Here is a 12,977-nt window from a genome sequence, read left to right as displayed (position 1 = left end):
TAGCCGTCACGGAAGTGGGATTCGATTTACTAACGACTCGTTTCAGCTGTTCAGAGTTGTTAGAGCTGTTCTTTATTTTGGGAGACAATAACTTTATTTATCGTGCACTTTCAGCTTTACAACTTTGCAGATCGTTTACATTCACATACAGCTACATTACACACTACATGAAAGGCAATATTGGAAATGGCATAATAGGGGCACTTTAACCTAGAGAAATGTGCGCTGTTTAAGTGTGTGCGTGGAGTATGGAAGCTGAACAGTAGCGCTCACTGCAGGACAGATGGAGGCGCCGGTGCACTCACTTACTCTTAAAATACTCCGTAATTTTTGGTCATACAAATAAAAGTAAGACATCTTTCAAATCTGTAAAGACTCTACGTTTATTTGTGTGCACTCAGAATAACAATTTAAAAGTTTTACAAAACGCGCTTTTGTAAAATAATGAAAGCAAACAGTGACGTGAAAGTGACGTGACATGTGGCCAAGTATGGATACCCATACTAGGAATTAGTGCTCTGCATTTAACCCATCCTAAGTTCACACACACAGCAGTGAACACACACACCCCCGGAGCAGTGGACAGCCCTTTATGCTGCGGCGCCCGGGGAGCAGTTGGGGGGTCGGTGCCTTGCTCAAAGGTCACCTCATTCGTGATATTGAAGGTGGAAGAGAGTGCTGTACATTCACTCCCCCCACCTACAATTCCTGCCGGACCGGAGACTCAAACTTGCATCCTTTGGGTTACGAGTCCGACTATCTAACCATTAGGCCACGACTTCCCCAGGATGCGCTTTCTGCCATCTCGGTCTGTAAACTTGAGCGCAGAACTCCGAGTATATCTTTGCCTTACAGACATTAAAAATCATCTATACATAGTGAAATGTCTACTTTAAAATGAACCAATTCAAATATAAAACAAATATTCTCAGATTATGTAATAATCCATGTGAAACATGAATAAAGGCGCATCCACTACTGTGGAGATGACGAGAAAGCACTTGTTTATCCTACTAATTAGGCTTTGTAGGCAATTAAAGGATTATTATAATGATTTAAATGGTTTATTAATAAATGTGAGATTAGTCGACTAATGCTTAAGATGAACGACTACTAGTCGACCAGAAAAATCCTTATTCGAGGGCAGCCCTACTTTCTAGTGAGTGCCTGTGTTCATGCATGTTAACAAAAAACAAAGTACTCTTTGAAAAGCTGTGTTCAACTATATACGCATATGCTACACACAACTGAATTATACTTCAGACTTAATGAACTTTGTACATGACTGTTATTGTCAAAGTTACTTAAACACTTTCATTTTTAAAACAATGTCCTGGAATATAGTTGGCAGTCCTCATTGCTGAAGATATTGCTGTGTCATATGGTGAACGTACTCGTGTCTTCATTGTCCGACGAAGAGTGAGTTTGAGTTTGTTTGCCCGACTTAAGGGAGATCTCGACGGTGGGCTGTTTGTTGCCATGGTGGTACCCTCTTCCTGTCTGCCCACAATGCTTGGCGAGTTTCAGAACGTGCATTTTGAAAGACGAGCCAATAAAGACATAGAGCACAGGATTCAGGCAGCAGTGCGTGAGGGCCAGACTTTCAGTGATTTGATTGGCCCGGTCCAGGTTTTTGCTCACCTCACATTCCGTCACTAAAACGTAAATCACATCCAGGGCTCTGACTAATTTTACCACATTATAGGGGAGCTGGGTCAACAGAAACACACCTACTACCGCTATCAACACCCGAAATGCCCGCCATCTTCTTCCACCACGTACGCCCGCTGTTGCGGCTTGACTTAACACAATTCCAACCCTGCAATAGCAGATCATCATCACCAGGAAAGGCAGAAGAAAGCTCAGAGACACGTCCAGAATTTCCAGAGTCGCCTTAGCTGCCCGTGCCATGCTGTGCTGGTAAACTGCCCGGCAGGAGTTACGCCCACTTGAGTGCTGCATCTTCACCGTGTAGAACACCATATCTGGCAACCCGAGGACAATGGCAAGTCCCCAAACCAGGAGGCACATGATTATCCTCTGCCTGCGGGCGTTGGTCCAGGCTGGGGCATTGGTGGTGGTGGAGCCTCTGGCTAGCGCACGATAGCGGTCTATGCTAATGCAGGCCAGCAGCAGCATGCTACAGCTGAAGTTGGTGGTGTAGAGAGCTGAAGTGATCTTGCAGGCAGCTGTGCCGATCTCCCAGCCATTCACTGCATCCGCAGCCCAGAAGGGCAGCGTGAGGAGCAGGAGGAGGTCTGCGAAGGCCAGGTTGAGGATGAAGACGTCCGTCAGCGTTCGTAAGCTTTTGTGGGAAAGGTAAACTAAGATGACCAGTGAGTTTCCGGCCAGGCCCAGGATCAATGCTAAGGTGTAGACGACTGGCAAAAAGACCCCAGCGAAGGACCGGACCTCTTGTTTGTCGCAGACTGTGTGGAAGTCTGCAAAATCCTTGTCGTCGTAGTCACTGTGGTTGGAACTATTGTCACGGTCATGATAATGATAGTCACGGTCGTAATCCAAAAGGACATTCATATTGATCTAAAGAGAAACAGAGAAAGAAACGTAACATTGATGATGCTAGATTTCATTCCGTTTTTTTATATGCTTAGAAAAAAATTGTACACTGAAAAAATTGATGTAGGATTTACTTTGAATTCATTTTACTTAGATATTGCTAGTATTATTTTACAAATAATTACAAAAAAATCTAGTAACATATTGAATTAAACATGACATTTTGAAGTAAAAAGACTGAAATAGTATATTCTTGTCAAAAAAAAAATTACATTTTTTACAGTGTACCTTTACAATACAATATGATACGATAAGTCAGAGTCTGAAATTTTTCTTGCATCACAGCAGCTTCACTTCCAACATTAAAAAGATACAGAAACACACTAAAAACATTCAATATACACATTCAATTTTCAAAACCATACTCGGGTCTGACATATATGTTCTATCTGTGAGTAAACTGCATATTTAGCTTTAAGGCTGACTGATGTACAAATGAGTGATTCAGTTTAACCTTTAAATTGTGGAATTCTTTATCTTCAGTTTGATGGTACAAATTTTCGGATCAGGATCAGCCACTATATTGCTGGTCATTCTAATTCTATTTCTATTTAGTGGTAAAACCGCTTGTGCATTTTATTACTCTAAGGTATGAATATGAATCTTTAGATGAGGTAAAGTTGTCCCTTTAAGGGAACTGCCCCCTCACCCCCACTTTTCCCACTTAAAGGTACAATTTTTGCAGATTTATTTCACATGTTTTTCTGATCATTAACTGACTTCTAAATGTTATTGCTATGCAATGGGACGTGTGCTGCCTTCAAGCCATGTCAGAATAATCTTATTTTATGAGATTAGTGTGCATGAACAGCACTACAATTTTGGGCAATTTTCTCCTAGCCCCCTACTTTCTGAGATAGTAGCATTTCAGTGTGAATCATGATAGAAGCAACTTGGTATTGGTATAAGAACGTTTTAATTGTGAATTTTGATGGTTCAGTTTAGTTTGTATGCATTTTGTGTACAGCTGATGACTAGCTATAGAGCTTGCCAGAAAATGTTGCTTATTTAGCTGGTCTGCAGACTTGTGTGACAAAATTGTGACACGAGAGTAATAAAACGTCTCCTAAAGAATCAGTTACACACCAGATGTGCTTTTCATTTTTGTTGTGTTAGAGCTAAAAATCGTTATTCTTCTGTGTAAGTGAAAAAAAAACTGCTCACATCCATTTGTTTCCAACAAAAATTGCTTTAAACATCGTTTACATCATAGTTACGGAAACTCTGAACTAGAAGTAGGAGCTTTACTACTTCCTTATTTGGATGTTTTAGACTCTGAGAGGGCAAAATGGTTTTTACATTTTATATTTGTGCATTTAGCAGATATTATCCAAAGCAACTTAAAAAAAGAGGAACAAAAGCAATTTGTCAAAACACATTTTTTACTGCTAATTGTAGAAAATATGTAAATATATTGGAGCAATTTGTAATTTATATAAAATTTATATTTTATATCTAATACAATATACAGGTATTTGATCTGCATTCAGTTCAGGTTATTTTTATTATAGAAAAAATGTCACTCGTGTTTTTTCTGCATTACAAACTGGTTTTCATGGGAATGTGCATTTATTTAGCAAATATTCTGAATTATAGGATTTTGTATATCTTAAAGTGCATATTCCAGGTTAGAGACGCCAGTGAGTCGATGTATAGAAAAATAATGTAGGAACTAGATTTTCTTTAAACTATACTTTAAAATACGCTATTAATGCTTCTGGAGTCGTTTTTGTGAGAGAATTTTATCTGAAAATCGCCACAACCGGAAGTGACACAACGAGAGGGAGAGCGGTCCATAGGAAAACAATGGATTGCAATGAGAGTTTGGACGCTGAGGAAATTTTAAATGTTTATTTACACTTATGACGGACCACAATTATAATAATAATAATAATAATAATAATTCATTTCATTTATATAGCGCTTTTCTAAGCACTCAAAGCGCTTTACATAGAAGGGGGGAATCTCCTCAACCACCACCAGTGTGCAGCATCCACCTTTATGAGCCTGCTATGTGGCCAAGAGAGCAGGGACAGGCCAGGATTAGACGGAACAACGGTCAGAGGAGACAAATTGAGTTGTGGGAGGAGAACAAGGCAGGTGTCTTGGTGAGAGACCAGTGTTAGTTTACAGATATACACACGTTAGCTAATGATATGTAATAATCAGACAATAGCAAAGCTAGTATTGGTCGTCTATGAGTATTGATAGGTATATTTTGGCAGGTGCCAAATCCTGTTGGAAAATGAAATCAGCATCTTCAAAAAGCTGGTCAGCAGAAGGAAGCATGAAGTGCTCCAAAATGTATTGGTAAACAGGTGCAGTGACGTTGGTTTTCAAAAAACACAATGGACCAACACCAGCAGATGACATTGCACCCCAAATCATCACAGACTGTGGAAACTTAACACTGGACTTCAAGCAACTTGGGCTATGAGCTTCTCCACCCTTCCTCCAGACTCTAGGACCTCGGTTTCCAAATGAAATACAAAACTTGCTCTCATCTGAAAAGAGGACTTTGAACCACTGGGCAACATTCCAGTTCTTCTTCTCCTTAGCCCAGGTAAGACACCTCTGTTGTCTGTGGTTCAGGAGTGGCTTAACAAGAGGAATATGACAACTGTAGCCAAATTCCTTGACACGTCTGTGTGTGGTGGCTCTTGATGCCTTGACCCCAGCCTCAGTCCATTCCTTGTGAAGTTCACTCAAATTCTTGAATCGATTTTGCTTGACAATCCTCATAAGGCTGCGGTTCTCTCGGTTGGTTGTGCATCTTTTTCTCCCACACTTTTTCCTTCCTCTCAACTTTCTGTTAACATGCTTGGGCACAGCATTCTGTGAACAGCCAGCTTCTTTGGTAATGAATGTTTGTGTCAGCCATTAGAAGACAGTTTCCAGAGGAAGGAGGACTTTATAATGGTTTTGAATGGCCCCATTTTGGTGACAATCAATAAAAAATAATCACAATAGCAAATTGTCTTACTGCATAAAAACTTGTTAATGAAGTGTACATCAGATAAATATCAAGCAGATCTATATTTATGGTTAATTCAGTTTTATTTATACAGCACTAAATCAACAAATATTATTTCCTAGCACTGTTAATATCTAATTCAAAACACAACATTGCAACTGTTAATATATGCTCCGACACGGGAACCATGGTGGGTGTGTACGATCCATTTTCTATATGATATATATATATATATATATATATATATATATATATATATATATATATATATATATATATACTGTATATATTATGTAGATATACCAAACATATACTACTGAAAGACAAATATACCATCTGACCCATTTAAAAACATCTTTCAGTCTGGGTATCACACTAATGTGTTGTTAACGTGTGTTAAATCATGAATGCTGTGCTAGATGCACAACAACAGCCTCATCTTGTTGATTATCTGGAGAGATCTGGAAAGAGGAGCAGGTGTAGTGGAAGACAGTGCTGCGTATTCCTCTCTCAGAGACTACATTAGGCCTAATGCATATGCTGGAAGAAGCAAGCAAAAGTTTAGATCACATTCATGTTTTTCCACTTGGCCTCCATCACATCTGCATCTCCATTAGGAGCGGAAGCTGTAGTCCAGTAGAGGTGGTTAATAACAGCTGGCCTTCACTGCTTCAGATCTTCACACTCCGTACACATGAACAACTCCAGCTGGTCCAAAATGCAGCAGCTAGAGTTCTTACTAGAACCAGGAAGTATGACCATATTAGCCCGGTTCTGTCAACACTGCACATTGTTCGGGAGGCAGACACACTCTGTCAGTTTAAATCTAGATGAAAGACCCATCTCTTTAACCTGGTTTACACATAACACACAAACACATTTCTAATATTCAAATCCGTTTAAGGATTTTTAGGTTGCATTAATTAGGACAACCGGAACTGGGAACTTCCCATAACACCCGATGTACTTGCTTCATCGTTAGAAGAATGGCATCTATGCTAATATTAGTCTGTTTCTTTCTTATTCTGAGGTCACCGTAGCCACCAGATCCAGTCTGTATCCAGATCAGATGGTCACTGCAGTCACCCGGATCCGGTCTGTATCCAGCCCAGATGGTGGATCAGCACCTAGACAGGACCTCTACAGCCCTGAATGTCAGCGGAGATCAGGACAACTAGATGAGCCACAAAGACAGATCCCCTTTGAGGACCTTTTCTCCTTGACGGCCACCGGGACAAGACCACAGGAACCAGTTGAGTCCTCTGCTCAATGTGACATTGCTGCAGCCTGGAATTGAACTGCTGGTTTAGTCTGGTCAGAGGAGACCAGGCCCCCCGACTGAGCCTGGTTTCTCCCAAGGTTTTTTTCTCCATTCTGTCACCGATGGAGTTTCGGTTCCTTGCCGCTGTCGCCTCTGGCTTGCTTAGTTGGGGACACTTAATTTCCAGCGATATCGTCGACTTGATTGCACAGACACTATTTAAACTGAACTGAGCTGGATGATGATATCACTGAATTCAATGATGAACTGCCTTTAACTGAAAATTGAGTGTTTACTATTAGCATTTTGATTAAGCATTATTGATACAATATTTTCCTAATTAATGCTGTACAGTTGGTTTGACACAAACTGTATTGTTAAAAGCGCTATATAAATAAAGGTGACTTGACTCCCTCATTACTTGCAATGTGTCCCAAAGCCTTATAAACACACCACATGACAAAAAAATCACCAATTAGCTGTGCAAACAATGTCACTAAGCTGTAACTAGACTTGATGGTTATAATATTAGCAAACTGAGGTTAACCTATCAGTTGTGCCTTCTCATATGGTAACGTTTTTACACAGTATATAACGTTATTGCTAATGCTTACAAGCTAGCTGCAGTGCTTTACAACAACCTATACACACCTCGTTGTGTCTAATTATTTAAATAATTATGTTCACTGATTTGATAGGTAGCAAATGTTTAAAAACAAGACTTGCGGTGCACAGTTCACGTTTTCGTGATGCAGCATCTCTGACGGATCCATGAGCATCATGTCTCCCGTCGGCGGCCGAGCCACAGACAGACCGGGACCCGATGAAGGTGCTGTGTGCATCAGCTCTGAGTCTCACTCGCTTCTTGCTTTGGTGTCCCATGTTGAACTGCAGCATACCGCCGGGATGATAACCCTCCGGTGTAAAGTGATCGCTAAGTTACACACCACCGCGTTTTTTGAAGTAGATGCATTAGTGAAGTCCCGTCTATTCACCTGCACAGACGCACCCAGGCCCGGAAGATACCGTCCTTTTTCTTGTTAGGAAACCTGTGGAGATGGTCCTCACTGCAGAACACAAGATCCAAGGGGCGTGGTTGGATCCAGATCCAACTCCTCCCACCTTACATATACCTAAACCTACCCATCTCCACCCCCTGATCCCTAAACCCACCCATCTCCACCCATAAAAACCTACCAGTCTCCACCCCCTAGATGTGGATCCAACCATGCCCCTGGATCTTGGGTTCTACAATGAGGGGCTACTGAACCTGTGGACTCGATGTCCTGACAGGCTGGAGTTTGACCAACCTCCACAAACACAATAATTTACCATGACAATGATAAATTTAAATAAAAATAGCTACCGAAAACACACTGACTCACGCCCGCTTAAAGCAGAGCGTGGCACACGACTCCCTCTCGTGACATAATATGACGCGATGTTAGAAAAAAAGGGGTTTTTGAGAATTGTTAAGGAAGCCGTCACTTTTTCTTCTAAAGTTGTGCCATCACGTCTTGTAAAACATTTTCAAATCCTGCATTAACAGTTCATATGGTATTTTCATACAAGGTTATATATTAAAGGGGTCATATGATGCGATTTAAATTTTTCCTTTCTCTTTGGAGTGTTACAAGCTCTTGGTGCATAAAGAAGATCTGTAAAGTTGCAAAGACTAAAGTCTCAAATCCAAAGAGATATTCTTTATAAAAGTTAAGAGTCAGCCACACCTACCTAAAACGGCTCATTCTAACGCACCCCCACATATCTACCTCACTATGCGGGAAGATTTGCATAACACCGCCCAAATGTTCACGCAAAGAAAGAAGGCGTAACTTTCATTATCACTGTAGTATTGTTCAGTTGACGGTATAGCCATGTCGTGAAGACGCTGTGTGCTTCGTTGTGAAAGCGAAACTACTTTGTTTGGTCTTCCAAAAGAGGACGATATCCGCTTCGTCATGCCTGGAGCTGATCTGTGCTGGTCGCTGAGGGAATACATCAACTTAGTGCTGTGGATCGCCAGATCAGCTTTCACCGTTTTCACCACTCCTTCGTCGAATCCGCCGGCGGCGCTGTTCTCGACCTCGCCGCCTCAGCTCACTCTTGCCCGGCCTCAGCGCACGCTAAGCCGGGGCTTTCGCTCACGCTAGGCGCGGGGCATAGAGGAGAAACAATAATGGACAGTATGTGGAAAATAATGTGTTTTTTAACTTTAAACCGCATAAACACATTTCATTACACCAAATACACAAAATAATGTTCTTTTTAGCAGCTTCATATGACCCCTTTAATTATAATTTTTTTTAACCTGCAATATGCACTTTAATAATATTCAGCACCTTAAAACTCACATCTGTCTATAATAATATCTGCATAATGCCATTAGACTAAGCACAGCCAAACATCCACAAACTGATTACATTTTAAATGTCTGTGCAAGCTTTATCTTTGTAATTTACTCATTCATTTGATTGTTGATTCAATGTGTCATTTGTGTTTTATTCTGACTAACTGTATCTTTTTTTTTTTTTAAGATTTATTTTTGGCGTTTTTGCCTTTTATTGATAGGATAGTAGTGAGACAGGAAGTGAAGTGGAAGAGAGAGGGGGCATGGGATCGGGAAAGGTCCGCGAGCCAGGACTCGAACACAGGACGCCCGAAGCGCAATGGCGCTACATGTCGACGCACTGCACACGAGGTTATCGGTGACGACTGACTAACTGTATCTTGAGCGTTACTTAGTCTGCTTGATCCACACGTGTACCCAGGGGTGGATTTAGTGATTTGGGGGCCCCAGGCAAAATATTGGAATCAGGCCCTATATATTTGCACACATTTACCTAGATCAGCCTTGAGGTTCCTTTTTTGTTGTGATGCTTGCTGCTGCAAAATGGTGCCCCATAGTTGTGTCCAATGTTTCTACATTTTTTTTCATGTACATGTTATAATGGCTTTCGTTCATGCTGTAGACCAAGAAATAGCAACTGATTTACAGTTTTCACAAAAACAAAATAAATTATAAAAGGATAAACGTCACAATTGAGCCTTTAAACCATTTTTTTAAGAAAAGAGATGAGTCAGAAGTATAATTTAAATTTAATTTATTAATTTAAAATGGGGTTATGTGGGTGGATTTTCGCATTGGTCTGAACAAAAACTGCAGATGGGATTATTGAAAATGCACATTCATTCTCTGCCAGCAGGAAACGCTTTTGGAACATCAGAAATACAGCGGTTTCCCCGGTAACGACTGTAAACAAGGGATTTAGTGATTTGGGGGCCCCAGGCAAAATATTGGAATCAGGCCCTATATATTTGCACACATTTACCTAGATCAGCCTTGAGGTTCCTTTTTTGTTGTGATGCTTGCTGCTGCAAAATGGTGCCCCATAGTTGTGTCCAATGTTTCTACATTTTTCATGTACATGTTATAATGGCTTTCTTTCATACTGTAGACCAAAAATAGCAACTGATTTACAGTTTTCACAAAAACAAAATAAATTATAAAAGGATAAACGTCACAATTGAGCCTTTAAACCATTTTTTTAAGAAAAGAGATGAGTCAGAAGTATAATTTAAATTTAATTTATTAATTTAAAATGGGGTTATGTGGGTGGATTTTCGCATTGGTCTGAACAAAAACTGCAGATGGGATTATTGAAAATGCACATTCATTCTCTGCCAGCAGGAAACGCTTTTGGAACATCAGAAATACAGCGGTTTCCCCGGTAACGACTGTAAACAAGGCAGCGCTACTCATTAACCCTCCACCAAAACTTTCTGAAGACAGTCGGTTCCTTTCAGAGATTCATTCATATAAAAACTTGAATTAGTGAGAATGAGAAAAATATAGCCTATATTGAGGAGGAAAGTCCACTGATGAGTTACCAGTGTAAGCCTGTGTGCCAAAGGCTGTCTAATTCTAAGCTTTAAAATTACACTTATTTTAGTGTTTTAACTTAAATTTTAACTACAAATTTAAATGAAAAGGAAAAAATAATGAAATGGAAATTATACATTTGCACACATAAGGATTATATCAACCAAACAAGTAACTGCGTATGCATCCTCTACTTGGATGCATACCCTCTACTCTCATAAATGAGTAAGCAGCATTTAAAACAATAAATATATAATATGCACTGTTGTGCAATATTTAATTACAGCTTCAGATACATGATATTTTCATTTGCTAAAAGCAGGATACACAAGAAGTGTGTTCAACTCAGACACGCAGACGGTTGCCGTGGTGATAAACACTGTAAAAAGCAACCATTCTCGTGTCAGCGCTTAATGCTCATCTCGTATATGAAAAGCATTTTAGGGGGCCCTTGGCTTTTGGGGGCCCAAGGTGGTTGCCTACCTTTGCCTAATGGGTAAGTCTTGTCTCGCAGTATTGCCTGCGTGTACCTTTGATACGCATGTTTTAAATGACCAAAGTGCACAAAATGGCTTTTTTTTTTTTTGCATCAAAAACCATCCTACTAATTTCTTCCATATCGTCATTCTCATTTAGTGTTCAGGAGGGTCTTGTTTGAGATCATACACAACTCAACACAGAAACATCTACTTTTGACTGAAAACTTCCTGCACGCATGTTGCAGCTTGGCTGACCAACAACATCCGAGCAACTTGCAGCGTTGTTGTCTATTTCACCATATACAGTAGCTTATGAAATCGTGTAAATAAAAGTGTATGGGCAGCTTCGTGGCACTTGAGCTTTGGACATATTGTAAATTTCCCAGCTTTGCTATAGTTTGTCTGGATTGAGGGTTTGTTTGAATTTCTAAACCGCAGATGCACTGCAGTGCAGAGCACTTTTGCCAGATGCTCATCTGGAATTTCACATAACACTCAGTATACCTGCCAATCTTCTTAACACATGCTTGTTTAATAGGGGCACTGAGTGTTTCTAGGTGATAAGCAAACCAGCTGTTAAAAGATCAATACCTAATGCAGATTGCCTGTTTTTTTATTGTCTATTCATATTTACTTTCCTGTGTCAATTAATTTTTCTATGCTATAAAAAGAACCAGAAAGTAAGTATAACATTCTAACAGCCGGCATTGTAGTCTACTCTCCCAGGATCAGGAAACAGTCCTTCATCAAATGTGCTGCACACATCTGAATATTTGGATTGAACTGTTCTGGAACAGTCTTGTAAATACAACTTAATCACTGATTTCTAGTCGTGTCCTTTTTTGGAAGGCCAAACAAAGTAGTTTCACTTTCACTACTAGCTACCTATGCACATACAGTTATGGGGTATCCTATTTATTATTTTAGGATTTTTTTGTTTGCCCCAGTGAAGCATTTCTATTAATATAACTGATTAAGTAGTCAAACTCATTCCATATCAGCAGAATAGTGTTTTACAGAAAGTCTATGTCCATAAAACAGGTTCTGAATGAATTATGTTACTGATACCTAATGGTCAAAAGCAATAGCAAAAGTAATAGGTCAATATTATTAAATTGCAGACAAAGATTTTGAATAGCTAGGCTGGCTTGTACACTATATTGCCAAAAGTATTGGGACACCCCCTTCTAATGAACAGGTTTGACTACTTTAGTAATTTCTATGAGTACAAATCGTAATGTTTAAGCATATAATGCTACTCTAGGGAATTGTGTGCTTCTAATGTTATACCAATAGTTTGAACAGGACCCTTTTCTATTCTAACACGACAATGCCTCTGTGTATAAGGTAAGGTTAAAAAAAGGATTGATTCAGTTAGTGTGGAAGAACTTGACTGGTCTGCACAAAGCCAAGTCCTAATCCCAGCTGAATACATCTGGTGTGACTTTAAATGCAGACCTTGATTCAAAAACTCATCACCAAATACCTGTGACTTGTACATACATATGGACAAATGTATTGGGACACCCCCTTTAGAACAAAAGAAGGCACTTCCAAAACTGTGGCATCAAAGATGGAAACATAATTCATGTATTTAAATATTGTATTTCCATCTTTTTTGCCACAGTTTTGGAAGTGTCTAAAATGATTGTACGCATATGTACAAGTCATTGGTGTTTGGTGATGAGTTTTTTTTTTTTGTTTTATTGAGTTTTCCCAATACTTTGGGCAATATAGTGTATGTTTGGTGCGGTAGGGGGCCCAACCTTATATTCTTTCATAGGGCCCAAAATTGCTAGCGGC

General features: G+C 39.8%; 1 protein-coding gene across 1 annotated transcript in view; it reads right to left on the bottom strand.

The window, feature by feature from the left end:
- Window positions 1–1,257: 1,257 nt before the first annotated feature.
- The window catches only part of LOC107598201 (atypical chemokine receptor 4-like), a 20,164-nt gene continuing 8,444 nt past the window's right edge, over window positions 1,258–12,977 (bottom strand). Inside the window, exon 2 of the mRNA XM_016289472.1 lies at window positions 1,258–2,541. Within this exon, the coding sequence (XP_016144958.1) occupies window positions 1,378–2,535 (1,158 nt within the window). The 5' untranslated portion in view covers window positions 2,536–2,541 and the 3' untranslated portion in view covers window positions 1,258–1,377. The remainder of the gene's footprint in view (window positions 2,542–12,977) is intronic.

Source organism: Sinocyclocheilus grahami, unplaced genomic scaffold (genome assembly GCF_001515645.1).
Source record: "Sinocyclocheilus grahami isolate Dianchi unplaced genomic scaffold, SAMN03320097.WGS_v1.1 scaffold247.1, whole genome shotgun sequence".
Lineage (NCBI taxonomy): Eukaryota > Metazoa > Chordata > Actinopteri > Cypriniformes > Cyprinidae > Sinocyclocheilus > Sinocyclocheilus grahami.
The sequence above is the reverse complement of the archived record's forward strand: the minus strand, read 5'-3'. Positions and strand labels throughout refer to the sequence as shown.